The 23,615-nt window shown below is 41.3% G+C and overlaps 1 protein-coding gene across 1 annotated transcript; it reads right to left on the bottom strand.

Annotated features, from left to right (window-relative positions):
- Positions 1–598: 598 nt before the first annotated feature.
- Positions 599–23,136, bottom strand: si:dkeyp-113d7.10 (uncharacterized). Its single transcript, XM_061027254.1, has 5 exons — positions 22,518–23,136; positions 10,640–10,954; positions 9,554–9,895; positions 7,841–8,079; positions 599–7,123 (listed from the first exon to the last, which is right to left on the bottom strand). The coding sequence occupies exons 1-5, from the start codon at positions 22,909–22,911 to the stop codon at positions 6,878–6,880; spliced, it is 1,536 nt and encodes a 511-aa protein (XP_060883237.1). The 5' UTR covers positions 22,912–23,136; the 3' UTR covers positions 599–6,877.
- Between the last annotated feature and the right edge of the window lie 479 nt (positions 23,137–23,615).

Genomic DNA, 23,615 nt, shown 5'->3' on the forward strand with positions numbered 1-23,615 from the left:
CACTGAGATGAATTTTCTTTGAAAAACAAGAACAAGTCTGTTCCGAGAATATAGGTTTAAAATCAAAGTCTTGTTTCCCTGTGTCTTTACAAACATACAGTCTGCTTACAAATAAACACTTTAACTGAAAACAATAAAACTTTTAAAAATGCTTCCGTTTCATCCTGTCGTTCCCATGTTTTCATCAAACAATCAGAGGACCAAGGACCGTTCCCTGAAGAACTCCTTTGTGAAGTTTTTAAACTCCAGCTTTTTTCTAAATCTTGGCCACTCTGGGCTCCCAGTAAAACTGGTTTATATTCCCTTCTTTCACTCTGTTCTCTTTTCACAGCCTGCAATTTTAACAATGAGGCTAAACTGAAAAAATATCATCTTTTCTTCACATGGAAACAACAAAACCGCTTTTCAGAAAACAGACAACAAATAAAATAAAACTTAGATCACAGGAGTCGAGATGTGCTCTGCGATATGTACACATGAAAGTTGTCTGAATGCGTCTCAGTGCTTAAAATAAAATCATGAATGAATGTTACAACAATAGATTTCTTTCACGTCCTCCTTTAAAAACAAAATTTGGAGAGAAATGCATTTGGTGGAGTTTCTAGATAATTAATTAACGGCCTGTGATCACAACAACAAAGTCTGTAAAACATATTTTAACGGAAAGTTTTGTATAATTTAAATGTTTCAATGGACACATAACCTAAGCATTGTTATTTATTAGAAAGTCAAGCAAGAAAGAATGATTAAATGTTGCCAAATCTAGGTATAAAAAAAATATGTTAACACAGATGTTTCCCTTATTTATTCCTTGTTCTTATGTAGATGACATCATATCTTTCTTGTGATAACAATGAGTAATCTCAAATTCATCTCCCACACTTAAACCTCATTGGGAAAAGGAAATAAATATCCGTTTTGATTTATTGGGTCCCTGTATTGCTTCAATTATTTTTCACAGAATTTATTGTTGTTGAAAACAGTTTCTAAACACGCCTGGTTTGGTCTCTATACTTCACAATTTCCCCCTTTTTTTTTTTTTTTTTTGAATTTCCATCCAGACAAACTTCTCTCTTTTATGGCTTTGTAAACAAGGTCAGGAGGAGCTGTGATGAGCCAACAAGTCAAATGATGCTGCTGCTCTTATTAGAAAACCTCATACCACCTCGGTATCTCAGATTTTTACTCTAACATTGTTACATCTGGATCAGTGGGGATTTTACTTTTCAGCTTTGGAGATACGAGATTCCTCTGAGCATTTTCTGACCGGTTAACAGTGCAGTGAAGCAGCGCATGTCCTGTAAAAACCACATAACTAATTTAGTTAGTTAGTTAGTTTTTTGTGTTTGGTTAAAAGAAAACAAAATTAAAAGATTATGCTGCACTAAAGTATCTGCCTTTACCTTTACATTATTTGGAAGGTTATGTGCAAATTTTTGTGCCATTTGTGTTTTAACTTCTAGATTTCTCGAAAAAAAAGTTAAAATTATGCAGTATCTCATGATCTTTTTTACTTATGAGTTTTTTATGATTATGGTTTCAAACTTCCAAGTTTGCTTCATTTAGACAGGAATGGGCGTCCATATTTTTGTGATCCTGTTGAGCTCTCTTTTACCTTTTAAACTTGTTATTAAAGATTTTTTTTCTAAATCCTTAAAACAAAAGTGTAATATTTTGAGGTAAGTGTTCTAATCAGAGGTAATAACTAAAACAACAACACAGTGTCTAAAAATGTTTTTGTCTTTAAACCTGAGAAGTTTGCGTGTTTTCAGTTTTGCAGCACAGCTTCAAGCTCTGAGACGCATCCAAAATGACACAGATAAAATAAAAGATATACACATTATTGTAGTCAAATATCAACGCCGTACTTTCACTGAGGTAATGAGGTCTGTGTGGAATTAATAAACACTTGAAATGTTTTACGTGAAAAATGAGGTATTTGACAGGTATGGAGTCTGAAAGTGCAACAAGTCAGAAAAACAAATACTCTCAGTGTTTGCAGAAAAGCGGTTAGGTCATTCTGATGTAAGCAAAGCAAGACAACAAGCTTTAGTTATTCAAGCAGAGGCAAAAACAGGTAATTAAACAGTTAATAATTTATCAAAATCCTAGTATTATTATTTTACTCAAGGAGACCTGTTTTCATGAAATCAAACCAGTCTCAACATTTTCATTCTTTTAGATGTTTTGTGTTTTTTTGTTTTTTTTTGCAAATGAGCATTCACCAGCGGCTGTGAACTGGCGATCCTCTACTATTTTTCTACGTTGAATCAAGATGTGGTTGCTCAGCAGAGTTTTAGCTTCATATTGCTTAAAGTTTTTGTTCAAACAGGTTATAAACAGATTCACCGTCAGGCTAGAAAAAGTTAGCTTATTTACAAAAAAAAAACGAAGATTGTTGGTGCTGAAGCATTGCGGAGCACAAACAACATCAGTACATAAAAAACATCAGGATATATCGCTGATATATTTATATATTTATCGGATCCTTCTTTTCACCACAATCCATCCCTCCATCCATCCCACGCTGTGGTACAAATGCTACAAAAGGTTGTGTTGTACTACAGAGACTTTGCACACAAACAAAGATGGTGGGGGAGGAATGATTCAAATAAAAACAATAAAACGTTTTTAAGTTAGAAGAATTCATCCCTACACATTCCAACATAATATTATCACGTTTAGATGGTTATTGTTCACCGACGTAGTTGGCCATGAAACACTTGATTTCATCTTTGGTGCCCTTTAATCGGATTTCTGATGAAGAACAAGATGACACTATCTAATGAGGCATAAAAAATATATATTTTCTGAGTCATCTTTTTAATTGTGGGATGCAAAAAGGTGCCTTTTTTTAAATTTGAGAGCATAATGTAGTGCCTTTAGAGGAATAATTACATTTAAGGTAGAATTTAATAAACTTGTAAAGAAAACGTTAAACGTTAAAGTTTAAAAAAATACAAATTCTTTATTTTCTCAGGAGAAGGCTTCCATATTTGGAACTTATCGTCTTAAGGATTTGGTTAAAAAATTGGATCTTTAAATATGTGAAAGCACCACGCTGATAAGATTTGAGAGGCCTAATCAGGACTTCCTGTTTGGCCTCACTGATATTTGATCCAGCATGAGGCACACAGGACCAGATAGGCATCGACGGGCTCTTCAGTTTTACTATCCGAGTTATGACAGCATTATTTGTCATCTGCTTTTTTTTTTCTGTTTCGCATTGTTTTGATTTTTTTTGGGACAGTTTGAAGATCTCAGTTTAAAAATATTTTTCAATATAATTTCTCATTATTTCGCAGTTTAATTTGTCTTTCTTGCCAGTTTATATGGAAGCTCACTGCGCCCACATAACAGGTTTTAAGTGCTAAAATTTATTTATTTTTAAATAAATTAAAACAGTATATATTTGCAATTGCAATAATCACACAACACTAATACAAAATGATTTAAACATTAAACATGATTTGTTTTCCCTTTAGGATAAATTTAAACTTTGATTTAGTCTGGTTTAATTCCCACTTTGAGTCAGGATGCTTGCATACTTTTAAAGTTCTGTCCTGTTTGTCCTCCATAAGGAACAGGTTCACTAAATTAAAAACAGGTCACATAATTAGTCAAAGCCAAGTAATCATTGGTTTCTATTGATGACGTGTTTTTCATGCTTGTTGATTTTGTATGGGTTGAATTTTTATAAAGGCATTTTTGTGGGGTTTTTTGACAGAATTTAAAAAAAAAAAAGTTTTGAAGACATCAGTTTAGATTTCATTAATTTGTCCCTCATATTTACCAAGTGTTCTAATGGAAGAAAATGTATGCCAGGAAAAGGGTTAAGAAAAGGTTAGAAATCAAACAATGTAAATTGTTGTAATAAATAAAATTTATGGTAATTTAAGGTAAAGACCTCATGATAACGAAAAAAAACCAGCCAACTTTTTTTTTACTTTTCCTTTTGAAATGATGAGATCTAGATATTTATCTTTCGTCTTTGATGAAACTGTAAAGATTGATATAATTATGAATTTTTAACAATTATTTCTCAAAGATCCAAAAGAAGAAAATCATGTTCATCGATTACTTTTGTATCTTTGAACACTTTTTTTCTTTTAGACAGAATGATACAAAGCGCTTATACTCAATAAGCTAATTGAAGGTCATGGTCTCGTTTGTTTTTAAATTAATGTGACAATTATCAAAATATTGATCTTTTTTTTTTCCTGGCAGCAATGGTCTTCCGTACAGACGAACTTGATCAAAGTGAACACAAGAGAATAATTAGTAGAAGACAGAGAAAGGTTGTTTGTAGAAGAATGTAACAAATTGTGATAATACCAGCTTGTTTTGTTTTTTTTGGGAGGTATCTGTGAGGTAACATGAACCGAACTGGACCGAAGGACGAGGAGTGGATGAAGGAAGGATGTAAGGAAAGACTGAAGGAGGTAAAGGTGTAACCCGTTGCAGACTTAAAACCGTCCTCCTTCTTCCTCTTTCTCTCGTCTCGTCATCAGTTCTGTCTGTAAAGTTGAAACTGTACAACAAAAAGGACCAAAACTGCAGATTCACATTCAACGAGTCCAAACAATCGATGCCACTGACGAGTTTCATCTTCCTCTTTGTTTGTAGAAGTGACACGAAAAGAAATTCCAAAGAAGATCTTCAAAAAATCTAAAACATGACGAAAAACTCACCTGACGATAATCCAAAACTGTTTCCATAAAAAAAAAAAAAAAAAAAAAGTATCCAGTCCGTCTGTCGAAGAAAACAAACAAAAACAAGAGCACTTTAAAAACAAACAGGTAGAAAAATCAAAGGTCACTTTTTGTCTGTGTGAGCGACCGTCCACGCTGTACAGATCCACAAAATCATCACCACACAAATGAAACAGGAATAAGGAAAAGGGGAAATGGCGCTCCGACTGTTCGGCTGCTGCGGCGACGAGCTTATTGCAAAATATTTCACCTGCTCGGACTGAAACTCACCTGCAGCAGCTGGAGCTTGTTCCATGTCTATTAGTGGGATTTGATGTTTTTTTTTGTTTTTTTTTACAGGAGTCGAAGAAGAAGATGAGGTGGATGTACAGCAGGAGGAGGAGTTATGACGTGATCTTCCCTTCGTCACATCGGGTCTGACGCCTCCTTGTTTAGTGCGTTTGTTTTCCTGGGTCAGGTGTTGTTTTTCGCACCCGTTTCCCTTCAGTGTTGAATGGATTTTGATTTCCTGTGAAGTCAGAGGGGTCGACTGCTCCAGCTTCAGGGCACAACTATTTTATTTTGAAAAGCTCATTTGTTTTGAAGCCCTTCAGAGCGAGCATTCTGGTTCCTGATTGGAGAAGAGGTTTTTTTCAGGGATTTCTGGATTTTCAAGTTGAACAAACTACAACCTGAGTGTTTATAATTCAGTATTGCGTGTCCACTAACGGTGTTTTATGGGCTGCTGGTGCATATTATAGAAAAGGACTACAGTTCAGCTATTTCAGTGCGCGGCGTCCAATTTGCCAAAAACACAGCAGCAGCAGTTTTTCTTTTTCCTTCACTCATAGCGCTCTCAGTTAAAAACAGTTCCTCTCTTGGAGCTCTGCTGAATTTTGTCGATTTGTCACTTCTCCCTCACCAACTAATCAAAAGCTTTTATCCTAGAGAACTGTTGCCCACACATCCACACATGTCCCTTAAAGCATGGAGTTTGCGCTGTTGAACTGGGGAGGGCGTCTCAGGAGGCGGGACTTGAAATAAAACGGTACGCTGCATTGGTAATGTTTACAGGATAACGATGTCGGCACTAACAAAGTCTGACGCTATAATGACAGTTTGTCTGCCGTTATGCTACATACAAAGAAAATACTGGCGAGCGTAAAAAAAGAGCCTGAAGAGGACAGCAACAGTCTCTCACTGGTTGTGTTACTGTGTTACTGTTTACTCTGGGGGCCGGCAGGAAAAAAATCCAGGTAAGTAAAGAGTGAAAAATTCAGCTGTATGCATTCAAATATGCAGCTCATCCTGAAAATTATCAACAGTTTTAGGAGTTTTATTCAAGTGTGAATACTCCAAAAGTCAATAAGGGGAAGACTTCTTTTCAATTTGTCTACAACAATGGCGGAATGGGAAACTCATCCTTCGCTCGCAATATTTAAACCAATTTCAGAGCATGACAAGCACCCTGAGATTGAGGTTGTGGGCGCTGCCGCATATAAAACACCGTTAGTGGACGCCCTGATGCTGTAGCGGCTTCAGCTAGAGATCTGCTAGCATCTGGAGTAAATTAAGTCCGGGTGTTTTTGTCGAGTCAAAGCGTCTTTTTGCTCAATTTCAGAGAGTGAAGGCATCTTTTTCCTTTTCTATTTAGTGTGAAACAACATCCTGTTCTGTTTCAGAGTAAAATCATCTCCCTCTGTTTTCTTAGTTAAAGCACGTTTTCTGTTCCGTCAGAATAAAAGCATCTGTGTTTGTTTAAAGATGCTTTTCAGAGTAAAAGCATCAATGTGTGTAAACTAAGAAGAGAGCCAAAAGTCAAGTCACCATTCTGCTTTAGAGTTTAAGCATCTAAACGTGTATAAAAATGCGTTTCCAGGTACATGTATGATGTATCGTCCTGTTCTTTTTCAAAGTTATCTTTGTGTGTAAGAGTTAAAAACTGCTCTATACTCATTGGTTGTGTCTGTGTACCGATTACTTTCTCAGATCTTCAGGTGTTTGTTTCAGTAAACTTGACTCTGAACCGGATGTGTTTCCCTTTCTTGGTTTTCTGCTCCCTGGTTCTGATCCGGTCTCAGGTCTGTGGATCCCACACTCTGTACTCAGGGTGTTTTGTTTTTTTTCTTGTTGTTCTGGACTCTGTTAAAGCTCAACTTCAAGCCTGATGTTACGCCGTGTCGGATTCAGGACCTGCTCCCGGGGTGCTGGGTCCGCACGTGGCTGTGGAGGCGGGTTGCTGAGGAGAACCTTTTCCCGCACTCCGAGCAGCGCAGCGCCGAGGAGGAGCCGCTTGGCGGGGACGACGGGGACGAGGTGTCGGCGGCGGCGTTTTCGGCGACGTGAGTCTGACGGTGAGCCTTCAGGAGGGACATCCGACTGAACCTCCGGCCGCACTCCTCGCACTCGGACCAAACCCTCCGCCTCTTCTTCTGCACGAACACACAGAACAGAACACACAAACCGTTCTGTTATTCTATTTCTAACCCACAGAGACCAATATATTTAAAGCTCCTGTGAGGAACTCTCAGTTTGTCTCGTTTTTAGCGCCCCCTGTGGACAAATGGGTACCTCTCATCTCTTTTAGATTCTGTACTGTACATTTGTAAGACGTATTTTCTGAGGAAAAATCTCTTTTTAAAAATCGAATGGATCACTAATTGAGAGTCTCTGCTTTGGAAAATGTTAAAAAAAGAAAGTAAGCAGTAACTCACTTTGTCTGAAACCTACCCTGCAGCAGATGTTTAGGCCTTCAAAACTACGATTAAAAAATAATCCATCTTGATACGGATGGCCTTGTTTGCTTTAGTTCCTTTTAAAGAGGCGTCAGTGTACATTTCAGTGTTATATAACCAGATAGAAACTCCTAACAGGAGCTTTAATAATGCCTCGCTGCTCACTGACAAAACAACGATAAAACGGCTCCACCTTACCTAAACTCTCTCATCCAGGTCTACACTCCCTCCCTCCCGCCCACTAGGCGTCTGATCCAACCTTCACAACAACGCCCTAAGTCTCTAAGACTTTATTTGATTGAAGATTAAGGTGAAGCCATTACCGCCTGTTTCACTGCTGCAGGCTGAAGACATTCAAAATGGTCCTTTAAGGGACAAACTGCAAATGTTGCAAACATTGCATCCCCGCCTCACCTTCCTCCCTTTGTCCTCCTCGCCCTCCTCTTCCTCCTCGCCGTCCTCTTCCTCCTCCTCCCTGGTTATCGGGGGCGACGGGCAGATGGGCACCGGCGGCTCCTCGCCGTTGGTCGCCAGGGCGGCCAGCGTTTCGTTGGCGGCCGCAGCGGCGTCTTCATCGTCTTCTTCAAGCAGCTGAGACGGCAGAGTGAGGAGACGGTGAAGCATCGAGGCAGAAGAGCGACGACCTGAGGAGCCTGAGGACGGAGACACAAAGAGACAGAGAGTAAAATACCGTAAGTGAGAGTAAAAGCAAAACTGGAATAACTTCAAGAACAATTACAGTAATTTATCAAAACTCTTTTATTCTGATCCTTCTTAAATCAAAACCTGATGTAGGTCACAGCTTTGTATTGTTTTATTATGACATGTTTATAATCATTTTATGAATAATTGTCTTATTCAGCTCAATTGGGAAAGAAGTAATGAGTGTGACTTTTTTTATAATACGGCTGAAGTGACATCACAGAAACAAAGCGAGCTCAGAGTGTTCATTAATTACAAAATGATGGAACTGAGCAGGAGTCAGCTGCAGCTCCAGATGTGTTATCATGTTTATATGAGAGTCCAGCAGAGGGCAGTGAAGAGTCCAAAAAACACAAACACACGGCAGACAGAGTGTGTGTGTGTGTGTGTGTGTGTGTGTGTGTGTGTGTGTGTGTGTGTGTGTGTGTGTGTGTGTGTGTGTGTGTGTGTGTGTGTGTGAGTGTGTTTACTCAAGGGACAGCGCTGGTACAGTTTGCGGTACACACAGAGTGTATACATTCTGTACATGAGGCTCCCTCTGTGCATTAAGCCGGAGCAGCAGTCATTAAGAGTGTGGTTGTTGTTGTTCTGTGTGTGTGTGTGTGTGTGTGTGTGTGTGCGTGTGTGTGTGGTTTACAGGAACTGAACTGAGGAGTAAAAAAAAAGGAGCCATAGAGTATACGTCTCCGTCTCTCTCTCTTTCATGTTTACATTTTGTTTGAATCCCTTTTTATACTCCGCTTCACAATCCAGATAATACAAAGGATTTAAGTCATGATTATGATGATGTCATCACGTTTTTATACTCATTTCTCTTGGTTTGCTATCGATAGTTTAATTCAGTAAGCACTTTGTTGTTTTTTAATGTCACATATATTTGAAAAAAATGATTTAATGTTCCTGATACATGATTTTGTTGTTGTTTTATGCTGTTGTTATTTTGTTGGTTTTCAGTAGTTTCTCAGGTTGTGTTTTATTTTAATTTTCTTGTTAGGTAAGGTTAGGTTAAAGAGGGGTTAGGGTTCAGGTTATGGTTTGAGGTTGTATCCTTTTTTTAAAATAAAGTATTTCCAGTTGTGCTTTTATTTTTTAGATTTATTTTTGGGCTTTTGTGCCTTTAATGGAGAGATAGGACAGTGGATAGAGGTGGAAATCAGGGGGAGAGAGTGGGAAAGGAGCCACAGGCTGGATTTGAACCCGGGCCGCCCGCGTTGAGGACTACAGCCTCCATACATGGGACGCGCGCACTAACCACTGCGCCACCAGCACCCCCCAGTTGTGCTTTTATGTAGATTTTTTATTTTTTTCATATAATTTTCTGCTTCCTCTCTTGTCAGTCAGGTGGGTCTGATGTTTCTGTGTTTACCTGTAAAGTTTAATTTACTCCAGTAATAACCTGAAGATGAAGAACTATCCGTTGCTCACCTGTGGGGCTGTGAGGAGGTCCAGCTGAAGGTCCGGTTGACCGTCCTCCGGTGGTGTTGGCTCCTCCCCTGCTGTTCCTCTGACACTCCTCCTCATCAGGAGAAAACACCTCCATGTCCTCCAGAGGAGTCCATCGGGGGTCCTGCTGGGGGGAGGAGGGGGAGGGCTCCAGGTTGACAGAGTGGGTGGGGAGAGACTGAACCTGCCGAGCTCGGCCCTCGCTCAGACTCCGCCCACCTCCTTCTCCTCCGTCGCCATCGCCGCACCACTTCTGACTGAAGACTTTGTCCAAGATGGGAACCCAGTCCTGAGAGACAGAGATGATGGGGGGACGCTCCAGGTCTGGGGGGGGGGGGGGGGGGGGGGAGGAGAAAGGAGAGGAGAAGAGGAAGAGCAGAGGAGAGAAGAGAGAGTGCAGGGAGGAGGAGAAGGAGAAGGAAGAAGAAGAAAAAGGGTTATAGGACAAGGAGGAGAAGGAGGGATATGGTAAGGAAGCAGAGGAGATAAGGAAGTGATGAAGAGCAGAGGATAAGAGGGAGAGTATGGGGTGAGGAGGAGGCGATAGAAGGACGTAAAGAAGGTGATGAAGGGAAGGAAATAAGGACAAAAACAGGGAGAGTGTACGGAGTGGAAGAGGAGAACAAGGTGAGGAAAGGAAAAGGGGAAAGGAGATGAGTAAGGAGAGAGGGAGGAGGGAAGGGAAGAGGGATGTGAGTGAATCAAGGAAAGGAAGCAGAGGAGATTAGGGAGGGAGGAGTTGAAGGAGAAAAGGGTAAGGAAGAATGGAAGAAGGGGGAAGGAAGTTACAAGGAGAAAAGAAGGAGGTCAAAAAAGAGAAGGAGGGGAAGAAGATGGGAGGGGAGAGGGGAGAGAGAGAGAAGGTCGGGAGAAAAAGGAGAGAGAAGATGAGAAACACAGAGAGTTCAGGGTGGTAAAACAGGGGGGAAAGAATGGATGAGGAAGATAAGAGGGAAAGATGGAGCAAGGAAAAGGAAACAAAAAAAGAGAAAGAAACAAGACGAGTGTGAAGCGACTTTAGAACACTGACATCACAGCAGCAAGCGAAGGAGTTCTTGTTTTATTTACCGTCTCTTCCAGCTGTTCCTTTGGACCCGAGGACATCGGCCAGCTCCTCCCTGGCGTCTTCAGAGTCGCTTGGTGACACCGAGTCATTCTCTGAGCCCCTTCTCCTCCCCCCACCTCCTCCTCCTCCTCCTCCTCCTCTCCCCTTCTCTCCTCCTCCTTTGCCAGTGCTTTTGTCCAGTCGCTCCTCCAGCCCCTGCTGCTCCCGCTCCATCTTTGTGATCTCCAGCAGCAGGTCATCGAACGACGCTTCCACGATCTTTGTCAGCTCCCGCACGGCAAAGTCAAGGACCTGCTCCATGACCGACTTCAGCTGATCTGCACGGAGGGGGAGAGACAAGAGGGTCAACAACCAGCATCATCATCATTTTCATCAGATTGTATGTTTTATGCTGTGCTCATGGCTCTAATGAGGCGGAGATCTCCAAGGCTGAGAATAAAGCCAACAAGCAAGTCAAGAGGTTATTTAGCATTACGCTAAGCAGGTTTCCAGTCTTGGAGTGTGGAAGTGATCAAAAGTCCAGCTGACGTCACACGCTTACAGTCAATTTTCATTTTCATGATTAAGAGAATCAGAAATGATAATTAAGATAAAATTTGATTATTTCCCCCGTTGCTGTCCCCTATTTCAATCTCTGACCCGGCACTTTGCATTGTGGGAAATCGTACATGAGACTGGTCTGATGCAGTCTGTAGATTTTTCCTGTATCGGTGCGTCATCCTGGTTTTTCTTGCATAAAGCAGATCTTGCATTTATTCACATACAGCATTTTGGGCAAATCAGTGAGTACCACTAGTATAGAAGGCGGTTTCAAAAACAGCCCATGTTGACAGCCTGGAATTTTAAAAAACGTCCCTGTCCCTGTAGTTTATCTGTATTTATTTTTTAATACTTGATGCTGTTTAAATCAAGTGGCCCCACAGCACACATTTTATATGTTTGCATATTTCCTACAATACGATTTACATTTTGTTGTTTTTTCCTTTGCCGTCACGTTTCCTGACATCAAGTGACGCAAAGTCAGCAGACGCTCGGCAGGAACCCGAGGAGCTCCGTCAGGAACACTGAGCTAATGGCTGAGTCATAACACGCATGTCGTCATGGTAACCACATGTCTGGCAGACATGTAAATAATCCACAGAGTGAGCTGTAATCAAAGGATCCAGGTCAGACGTCAGTCAGTTCTCTGTCGAGTTTTTTTTTTTTTTTTTATGTGCAAGACAATGTGTTACTGTGTTACCGTGTGTGTGTGTGTGTGGGGGGGGGGGGGGTGTTTATACACATCACACAGCCACTAATACTCGGTCTTTATTTGTTTGGTATTTGCTTGTCATTGTGGTTTTTGACCTGCCTAGGGACTACAGATGGAAATGAGCACATGGCTCCAACCTGGCATATTTACATGTTTCTGTTCATTAATGTCCCCATTTTAAATAAATAAATAAATATGTTGTGATTATATAATCTACATTTTAATTAAAAAACATTATCAACCAAGAGACTCAAAAATGAGTATCCTCCTTCTCCAAATATGGTCATTCCTGTTTCCAGTGACAAATGGAGACGGCCAAAATGGAAACTTGACCTCTCATATCAAGACAAACTTATATTATCTTTCAGAGCATCTTCAGTGGATTGACAGAACAATAAAACTCTGTCAAGAAATTCAGTGTGAAAAAATGTGTCCAAATGAATGCTTTCAGTATCGAATGTTTTATTGTTTTTAAATTAGATTTTTTTTTACTGAGCTGTTTTTGTGTGTGGTTGTCCAACACTGTGGTCAACTCCTGCTTAGAATGGATCTGGATAATGCCTAACACACCAGGTACATGCATGGGTTCTTTTCTTTGCTGTATTTATTTGTGTAGTGTTAAGAGGGGGGGGGGGGCTACAGCTGGCTTACATTGTGTAACCCTGGTTTATATACATATATATAACATTAAAGGTGAGCTTTGACCTGCACAGAAACATTGTTGATATGAAATGTGAATCTGGTATTTTTGTGTGTGTGTGTGTGTGTGTGTGTGGTCGAGGGATCACACTGTTTGTTGTGTCTACAGTCCAGTCATAACAGCTACACAGTAATTCATGTTGTTTTGTGTCTCTGCTGCTGCTCTGCATTTCAATGCGTTTACTTAAATAAGACTCATTATTATATTTACTGTCTTCCTAACACGATAGAAGAAACATTCTGTGTATGTCCGTACTTTAGGAGCTGGGTTCTTATTCATGTGTATGATTTCATTTATTGTACAGATTTTATAGACATTAAGTGTTTCAAAAATACTCCAACAAAAGCTAGAAGTTCATGAGAGTCTACAACCCAAACATTATTATTTTAATATAAAACATCCTGAATGTAAAAACACTAACACTATTCTCCACACTGTCATTCAAAGCCTCAGGACCCACCACCAACTCCTTTTGTAAGAATCGTGACCCAAATTTCAGATTGTTGACAACCAATGAGATTTGATTCATGAGAAGTGGTTCAGTTTGGACCTCAGGCGGTACAAAACATAAAACAGAACGAAGAGATGAAAGAAAACAAACGTGCTGTTCGACTTTCTGTAACTTTTGCTTTCCAAGCACACTTTCGCGACCCACTGAAAACAACTCCAAGACTCACTTTTGGGTCCTGACCCCACCACTGATTTATACAATGATTTCCTTTTTTTAAGAATTTTATATTTTTTAACAACCGAGTACAAAGGTGTTCCATCTGTATAACAACAGTACAGTTCATTTGTATATCTGCGTCATGACTAACAAATAATATGCAAACAAAGATCGAGTCGGGTCAGAGTTCTATCTTTTGGATTTTCTCGTCTTGACTCTGTGGCTGTGTTCATTCATATCTCCTCGTGTGTACGGTCAAGATCTGTGTTGAGAGAGAGAACAGACCGCTGTGTGTGTTTGAATCATTAATCAGGTTTAAGAGCGGCGCTGATCTCAGAGCAGATCAGAGGACGGGCCCGGAGTTCCCCTTTAAGCAGCCTCATTATGAGCTTAATGAGCGTTAATGGAACCAAATGGAGATAAGACTGACACCGTGTCATCTCACGTCATCTTCGGATATAAATATATTTCCTCGGATAATATGTCTATAATCAGACTGTGAGCTTAAGTGCTGGTCAGGATATATCTGGATCATTAGCTCCATTCAGACTGCCGTTTTTCAAGGCGAGACTTTTACGTCCCTGTGATATTTCGCCTTCAATCAGAATGTCTCTGTTTCATGGTGAAGTGTTGCCCACTCTGCCTCGTCTTCAGAGGACGCAACAGATGTGTTACAGAAGAGACGGTATCAGCTGGAGAGCGCAGAGCTGTGTGTGTGTGTGTGTGTGTGTGTGTGTGTGTGTGTGTGTGTGTATGTGGAGCTCCTGCAGCCCCGAAACCCAATGTGAATTCACAGACTGGGACAGATTATGACTCTGTCGCAGAATCACTATGAACGTACAAAGACATAATGACGGCTGAGCTTAATTACGGAAACGAAAAAGGGCTAATAACTGTACCGTAAAAAGTCCTCAACCATCTCGTCTTTCATTTACAGCAAAAACTCATAGAACAGACTTGTTTTTTACAGTCCCTCATTACTTTATGTACTCGACAACTTGAAGACGTTCTTTAGTTTTGCCTCTCATTTTCACACATTCTGAGGTCTAAATGACTTGTTGTTTAAAAAAAAGGTTTTTTTTAATTGCACCAGTTGATTTATTCTACCTCCAGCAAAGAAAGAGCTTTAGCTTCATCTGACCGCATCATGGTGTGAAGCTTGGCCAGTATACTCACGCTTCCATCCAATACAAAAAAATCTATGCATGCTGAGTGGGAAAGCATTATTCTGCAATTTGTATTCATCGCTTTGAATTCAGACTTCTACATTGTAAATGCTCGAATTAGATTACATCATCTGCAGCCTGCAACATTTATGAATAAAACCGCTTGCAACATGTGCAGCATTCACTTTTTACTTGAGAAGGACTGGCATCCATTATCATTTCACTCACATGGATTTCATCATGCCTGATGTGCCAAGTCATTCCACGCTGTTTTTATTGGGCACATGAAGAGCTAGGACGCCCAAGTTCTGTTTTGTCCAAAAGAACACAAAGGCCAAATTAAAGAGACAAAAGGACAATGACATAATTGGATTAAAAAGTCCCAAGAAAGAAAAGTGAGAGATCTTTGGTATTAAGTTCAAAGCCAAGGAATACCAATGTGCTGGAGCAGAGAGACCAGCAGTTTAGGTGTCATTTAAATGATTGTAATCATATGTGGTGACTCTTAATTTACTCGATGCCACTGCGTCCATCATATGACCATCAAAAGACGAATCGACTCAGGCTGTTTGTTTGTGTGGTGGAGTCGAGGTTTCAGTCAAACCTCTTCGGCTCACACAGAAACAGACAAAACAAAAGCAGGAAACACAAACTGGTCTCACCAACCAGCGTCCAGAATCCCGACCACTAACACGTCTGATGAAGAAAAACTCGCTTAAGGGAGTTCCCCGGCTGTGGAGGGAAACCAGCTCTGACTGTACTGATTTCCTGTCAGTCATTACCCGGGGCAAAGCAAAACACAATAAACTCTTTTGTTCACATATTTCCTGAAATTAAGTATCAACCAAATAAAGATGAATTTTCCTCGAGAACACAAAAGGGGTAGAGTCTCACTGAAACATAGAAACAACAGAGCCTCTGGAGGAGGTGTTACAGTAGACGTACCTTTATCAAAATGTGAAAATACTACGAAAGGCCTCCATTCTTATTCTGAGTGGAATTTTTGGTGTTTTAAAACAACGACCCGTTTTAACACATGTTGGGGTTTAAATGACTAATAGGTACAACAAGTCTCTGGACTGCTTCAGTAGATTTCTTCATCAAGCAGCAGTGAAACATGCTGTAATAACTGCCTGGAAATCATTAAATGTCATTGCATTTCCACTAAAAAAAAAAATTTGCCACCTCAATTCTCAGAATGTTATTATAATTGTCTGTCAACATTACAAAACAGGTGACAGAGTGAAGTGATAGATCTTTTGATTTTAAAGAAATATGCTTTATTGAACTAGATACAGAAGTACCTAGAGGGTATTTTTCTCTTCCTAATATCCATATAGGTGTCTGCCCCTAAAAAATCCCATATCGGTCTGTCCCTAGCAGTAACTCTGCTCTCTCCAAAGCCACCAGACTCCATTGGTAAAAACAGTCATTTAAACTTGGAGATCACAGGAGCTGCTGCTGGTCTACTCCAGCCTCTGAGGGTTGGTTTTTGTTTTGAATTTATACAAAAGTGGAGATAGGAGTTTTTACATAATAGGAATGGGATGTAAAAAATATCTTCTGTCAATGTATTAAAGCTGTCAGATATGTATAGTGCAGTGGAAAGTCAAAGACATTTGGTGCAGTAAAAGTAAAATGTTGCAAAAATGAAATTTCTGTTTTTGCTATAGTGCAGTACTTGAGACTGTCTGGTTTGGGGGGGGCAGGGTGACCCGGCTGTTGTATGATTTTTCAGGGTCAGACTCTTGCTCCATATGTCCATATGTTCATATCTCATGTTCGCATGTCTGTCCATATGGTCATATGAACACATGGAGGGTGGGAGGAGTCAGAGGCTGTCTGTGTGCACATTAATGAAATATAGGTTGAAGAGGCTCCCACTCCAATTGCTATCACTTTTTTTTTCCACTACAGTGCCCCCCCCCCCCCCCCGTCATCGATAATGTATGCATCAGAGATGTATTAATGCTTGCGTGCGACAACTAAGGGTCATCAAGAGTTCACAGAGCCATTGTTACATCTGCAACTTAAAACATTAATACTAATAAGAGCTTAGCTCAATGCTTTTAAGTGAAGCCAACACAGAAGTGCCAAAGTGGCCACTTGAGGCTTTGTGCTAAAGTAAGTCAGTGCTCACAGAGCCCCATGTCACAATGTCCAGCGTCACAGTAGAAACAAACATGTACAACCTGGTATACAATACAGCTCTTGTTTCTGTTCATTCTAGAGGGAGTGGATTTCTGTATAACTCACCCGTTTGAATTAAACTAAAAGTTATGCATGATTTGGGGTGTGGCCGTCACCTCAGCTTATCCTGAACAAAACCTCTTGGCTGTGTTTGTGAAGTTGGAGCCATGTGGAGATTTTTTCATAAAAATATCAGAAAATTGATTCGTCTTGATGAGCAGTGTATGGCACTAACAGACTGTCCTAGAGTCTAATTCTAGTATTACTTCATGTATACAGTATTATAGCACTAATAATGAGCAGGTATCGTTGCCTGCTCTTACTAGACCTTGTTAGCTCATCAGTGTCTGTACAATGATTAACTTGTGGAGGTCCCTGCTGCAGTCGGGATTGTTGTTTTTTTCTCCAAAGAGGTTAGGCAGCTAATGAATGGGTCACTGGTACAGACCATTTAGCTTTAAAAGCTCAGCATTTATTAACCCCTTCCTCCCTTCTAACTCCCCTACTACGTCAAATATGTTTAGTTCAGGCTTCAAAATAGTTACTGAATCAGTTTGCTGGTCAATGCCCAAAGTGACACCCTGAAAAGTTTGGTTTTGTTCATCAGTCCAATTAATTATCAGCTGTTGTTTGTATTGTTTGATTGAGCAAAATGCATGATTCAGTTATGCAAGTTTCTGAGATTTTACATTTCATGTCTTATTAAATAACTCTGTATTTTGTAGATTTTTCTAATCTACACAATATTAAACCAACATAAGCTTTGGAGAACCGGATGTACGTCTCTTTGTATTTAAATTCCTTACACCATCCAAATGATTAATTGTATAATCAGACAATAATCAAAAGCAAAAACATTCATTAAAAGCAGTCTTAAACCAACCTGTCAGGTCTCATCCCTTTAGTTTGAGGCCTGAATTACAGTTGATGGACTCCTGCTGGGGTTTTGTTTTTTGGTCAGGGGTGTTTTTTGTGTCAGATCTCTCTGTGGGTTCATTTAATAACTTACACTAACAGAACCAATTCCGCGATTCTCTTTCCCCTCCGCCTCCTTCATCCTTTGTTTTCTCTCCACAGTGAGTAAATCGGAGTGAAAGCTTGGCCTGCTTTTCAACATGTTAAAAACCCCACACAAAACAGTGACCTTTGACCAGAGGGTGTTGAGGCCGCAGCCTAATTATCTCCCTGTGTGTTTCAGTCCTGCGTCTGTCAACTCTGCTTACACTTGTCTACTTTTAACTGTTGGACAATGTGGACAGCAGCTCCTCGAAAGCTATAAATTATCCCGACTTTAAACACCAAGAAGGCTATAACCATATTTCATGACACGTATATGACTTTATAAGTACTCGAAATGTAGTAGCTCTAGACCTACCAACAGCCAAACCTTTAACACATGGGACTTTAGCTGAAGATAGCAAATTAGCAGCTTCTTCCCCTAGAGACATCTGCATCTGCAAATGAATAAATGGACAAGTAGCTAACCAGCACAACCATGACTACTTAAGACACAAGAGGGCTATAAATCTGCATGCACTCGTCCTCTCTGGGGCGCTCTCGGTCCAAAGCCTAAGAATAAATCACGTCCCTGGGAAAAAGGAGGACGAGTTATCGCCAGAAAACAGAGCCCTGAGAGCTGATAGTCGCTGCTACTGATCATGCGTTGGACAACTAGCGGCGTACAACCATGTGTTCAGCTGAAACAGATTTGCAACACTGGATCTCTCTTAGGTGACCCCTGGATGACCTGTGATTTAAATAGGAGGGTGCAGACTGCTACCAAGGACAAGGACATGGGCCCAAACTCAGATTGTTGGAGAATTTTTCTTACTCATTTGTTACTCATATTTATGTTTAATGATTATGATTAATAATTCAATGTTTTTTTGGTCTTCATCGATATTTGTTGGTTTACTCAGAATGCAGAGTTTTTTTTAGTTCTTGAATGACATGTATATTTGTTCTAATCCTTGAATTGTGCAGTTAAAGATGTAGAAATTATGATAATTAGCTGCTCAGTTTTTCCAACTGAGTGAACCCCCCTGGTTCTTATTCCAGAAAAGCTCAAAATATCTCAACTTATGCAGATGACACATTGATTTATATGCAGGTGTGTGTGGTCCCAATCTCTGGTTGGGTGCAGCAAACAATGTACTAAAATGTCATGCTATTAAAACAAATCAAAGCCAGTCAATTCTAAATGTTTTGATTCTGACATACTGCCTTGTACTAAGCAGATGTCTATGCTGGTATGGGATCGGATCCGCTTCCTGTCCTCAGAGTCCAAACTAAACCAGAAGATGAAGTCTGCTTTTTTCAAATAAAACTAGAGACTTTTCGGTTTACATTTTAAATAATTGGTGACATCTATTCATGTCTTGAAAAAATGTGTATGTGCCTATTTTAGCTTTTTTTCTGTTCTAGTTAGTCTACCCCTCGCTCTTCTTTTTTAAGGAGTGTTTTTTTTATTGCCGTGTGTTTCTTGACTCCTTTCTGTGTCATGTAATAGCAGTTAGAAGGTGTTGCACCAATAAACTTGAATTTTTATGGACGTCTGTTTGTGTTTAATTCCTCAACAAGAGCTGATGTTCTTTTTTTTTTGTTAGAGATAAATCCCGCTCAGATCCGTATGTGATTCGCTGTCTCTGCCGTGATGTCACAATCTATCCTGAGCTCCTCTCTGTTTCTGATCGTGGCGTGTTGTGGCTGTGGCCTGGTTTTATACTGACATGAGGCAGGAGGGGCGGGGGGGGGGGGGGGGGGGGGGAGCGGGGGGTTAAGGATGGTTTGCGTGTCAGCAGTGCGTTTGCGTTCGAGTGCACAAATGTGTGCATGCATGCATGACAAAAGTCCTTCTTTCTCACGTGTCTCTGCATGTGGAGAAGTGTCTGTTTGTTTGTGCTGCTGCAGCCGTGCAATAAAATCACACCCAAACAAACACACACGTATATAACAGCGGGGGAATGCTGCTAACACCGTTTCTGATGTAGGAAGACGGTCCTGCTGTGATCAGGCTGCATCATCGGGATTAGCATGATCTTCTTCTTATTATTTTACTTGACTCATCAATCATTTTAAAAATGGATTTCTCCTTAAAGATATATATATTTTTTTTTTAAATGGCAGATGCTTTCATTTGCCGTCATTTTGACATGTGTCTGATTTTCTGTTTTTATTTTTAAATCAAAAGGACATAATGTCTTTGGGTTCAGGAATTACGGGCTGCATAATGTAATAATCCACAGACAACAATTGTTTCTCCTTTTCTGATCTTTCGAAGCCAACAATACTTATTTGAAATAATATAATCAATGTTAATATATAATGACTTGTTATTTAAAATGGTTATTCTAGTACTTCGAACACAGGGTCTATTTTTACATTTTTGGGGAAATAGGAAACTCACACTGTACGACTAAATCGTTCATGGTGCACCACCAGAGCTCACGAATCATTCAAAATCGTCCATAGAAAACTCCCAAAAACCAGGTTGAAGTCATCTCTGTGTCGGCTATTTTAGTTTTGCCAAATACACACAAACAGACAAAAACGCTCCATCTCTCTTCCCCTACAAACACACACAATCTGCATCACCAACTAACACACCTTTACTAGCAGTCAAGCCGTGATCCGCCATTGAGCCTTGGCATGTGATCAGGCTCAAATTAAGCCCGACATCAAATGTATTTATACGACTCAAAAATCGGGTCTAAATCCTGAAATGGTGTACATCTGGCTTAAGAGTTGCAGCTAGTCTCACAAAAAAAAAGTCCTTTATTTCCATGCCCTACTTCACATCCGCACACGTCCACAGCTCTTATCTTTTGAAAACATCAGTTCCTTCTGTTACTGTCAAAGACGAGATAACGGGTAATGGTTATAGTTCTAAGAAAAGATCATTTGATATTTGTGCTGATATTTGGGTTTTCTGCCTGTTTAAGCAAGTTTTGCTTTCTGTTGTTGGAACTTTTGTTGTAATTGGTTATGAAGTCCACCTCCTCCATGATAACAAGTGGTCATGACATGGACATTGGTGGGGGAAAAAAAAAAATCAAGACACCAATAACTTATAGTTTGTTCTCATCATGCTGATTTATTTCCAATCATCCATTTTTCTGAACCATTTAGTTTCAACTAGTTATTTTCAATAACGTCGTGAGAGAGTTCTGGTGACTGAAGTGGCTCCTGTGCTGGATACTGCTGTAGACTGTGCTTACCTATCGGTTGGGCGGACCTGTAGACTCGACTTACCTGCAGTAGTCTGTGCTGACCTGCTGTAGATTGTGCCAACATGCATAGGCAACCTTGCTGTTAACGGTTCACTTGCTTGTTTCTATCTATAGACTGTGAACATGTAGACTGGGCTGAGCTGCTTTAGTCTGTACAGGCCTGCAGTAGACTGTGCAGATCTGTTGCTGACTGCGTCGTCCTGTAGTAGACTGAGCCTTCCGGCTGTAGACGACCTGCTGTAAAAAAATGTAAATACTGTAGACAGAGCCGACCTGTAGACTATGCTTCTCTACTGCAGACAGTGCCGACCCGATGTAATCTGTGCCAACCTGCCAAAGACTGTGTTGACTTAGGGCAGACTGTGCCATCTGCTGTAGACTGTGCCGCCCTGTAGACTGCGGGCTCTTTGTCAAATTGCCATTAAGTTTAATGTGACTTTTGGGTCTGGTAAGGGGCCGAAGCACAATAACCAATCTTCGTCTAAAATAAAATTCACCAGTGTGAGGCGTCAGCAATATTTTGGCTTCACTTTTAAACAACAAGGGTGGGGGCTGAGGGTCATCCTTCTTTGTGTACGGCAAATGCTTGAAACTGTTTACGTCCTTACTCTTACCAAACACATAGTGCTACTCGTCACGACAAAAGAGAGCATTTACCGACAACATGATTGCAAAGGGAAGCAAAATCTTTTCTTGGCACCACGCTGTTCAAAATTGAAAACCAGTAAAAAAAAAAACGAATTGCTCAGCATGTCGTCTCTACTTGGAACCTGTTGAAAACAAACTTCCTTCAAATAAAGGCCCGGGGCTTCACCTCGACCTGAATCCAATCTCTAATGTGCAACAACAGTTCAGACCCTCCGAGAAGCACATTTCAGCCTTTTTGTAGTTGCACGGGCGACGCATTTGAGGTGCCTCGAAATCTCCCACATAAAAATACTAGAGGACGCTTACTAGCAGTCTGACTATTCACTGCCTGAGCTAGATCTTTGTCCTTCTTTTTTCCCGCCTCAGCCCCTTTTATTTCCAATGAAACGCTGATTTAAACCTCGCCGGGGTCTGCCTCAATATCCGTCTACAATCCTGTCCACAAGGCCTGCTCTTCTTTGTCCTGGTCCCCCGCCACAACCACCTCCGCCCCTCCACTCACCAAGAGGCTGCAAATCTTCATAGTGATCTTACAAGCTTGTGGAATAAAAGGTTTGCTTTTATTTTCAACTTCACATTGGTGTTTTTCCCCCGCATGTGGTGCTTGATGAGCCACTTTTCCTCTTGAACCTGTTCTGACAAAAACGCTTCACAGTGATTTTCATGTGATGTGACATGACACCCACACATGGCTCCTGGTTCTCCATTATGATCATTACACCCTGCCTCTGCTCCATTGTACTCCAATTAAAGCCCAATTAAAAAGTTGTCCTGACCCTCCAGGCTGTGTCGTCGGGTTTTCTCATCAGACTGAGACTTCTTTGTCCCTTGGCATGTCAGAAAGCTCATGAATTTTGTTTTATCACCTGAAGGCCTCACTTTCTCTGCAGTTTACTCATAAAGCCTCAAAACGGCCTGCACGGTTACGCAATCCCGCGTGTTGTAGGAGGCAGAGAGACAGAGGGAGGAGTGCCCAACAACTGCTCGCTAAGAGTGAATATGAGTGTGTTGTGTAACCGGCTACTCACCCACTACTCGTCCTCTCTGTTCCAGACGCCGTGTGTCGGTGGGTATGCCGGGCTCGATGCCCTGCAGTCCGGGGGCGTATTGCTGCCTCTGCTGATGCTTCTGCTCGGGCTTTGTTCTGTCCGCCCGCTCGTCCCCCGCCGCCTTGTGCTTACCAGCCGCCGGGGAGCCTCCGTTGTCCGCGGGGCTGGTATTGGCTCGACCCCGGGTCTCCCACGACTGCAGCTGGAGCCGAAGCCGGTGGTTTTCCTGCTCTTTCACGGCCGTCTCCAGCAGCAGCGTGTTCAGACTCGACCCCACTGTCTTGCTTATTTCCTGCACAGCGAGCTGGACGACCTGCTCCAGCACGGACTCCAGCTGGCCCTGGAAAAACGAAATGTACACGGCCCCGTTCATGTTTTCGCCCCCCTCCGGTAAGAGGGCTTTCTCATTCTTCTGTAGCCGTGCCCCCCCCGACCCACCCACCCCTGCCCTGTCTTCCCCCGACAGAAAGCTGGGTAAAAACGTGTTCCCCGGGTCTCTCGGCTCCTCCAGCGGGTGATCGGTTCTCAGTTCTTCGGCTGCTTGCTCTCTCCACCTCGGCTTCTCCGCGCGTGTTCAGCCCCCTCGGAGGCTGCCGGAAAGACCCGAGTAGAGGCGCAGTAGCATTTCCCGCCCACATGTCTTGGCCCACGCGCGCCGTGCACGCTGGCGCCCTTGCAGTCAGCCACGCCATTTTGGCTTTCAGAAAATAACATCAGTCAAGACTAGACTGAGAAACACACTTACTACTCTGAAATACCCTTAAATTGACACACATTTCTGGGATAAAACCGAGCCTGCTGAAGTAGGACTCATAACAAGTGTAGACTATTTGTGACAGAGACTAAGATGCTGAGCTTATTTTTACCTTTCTACTGTTTTTCATAACCCTTCCACACAATATAACCCTTTTCACACATACGGAAATCTCCTCAAAAACTCCGGAGATTTGGCTACCCGGACGTTTTTAGGCTATGTGTGAACGCAAACAGCCGCATTTTTCGCGCGGACTTTACCCGGAGTTTATCCGGCCAGACCCCTAGTATTTTATCCGCAGAATATCCAAGTGAGCTGATGCC

Source organism: Labrus mixtus, chromosome 20 (genome assembly GCF_963584025.1).
Source record: "Labrus mixtus chromosome 20, fLabMix1.1, whole genome shotgun sequence".
NCBI lineage: Eukaryota > Metazoa > Chordata > Actinopteri > Labriformes > Labridae > Labrus > Labrus mixtus.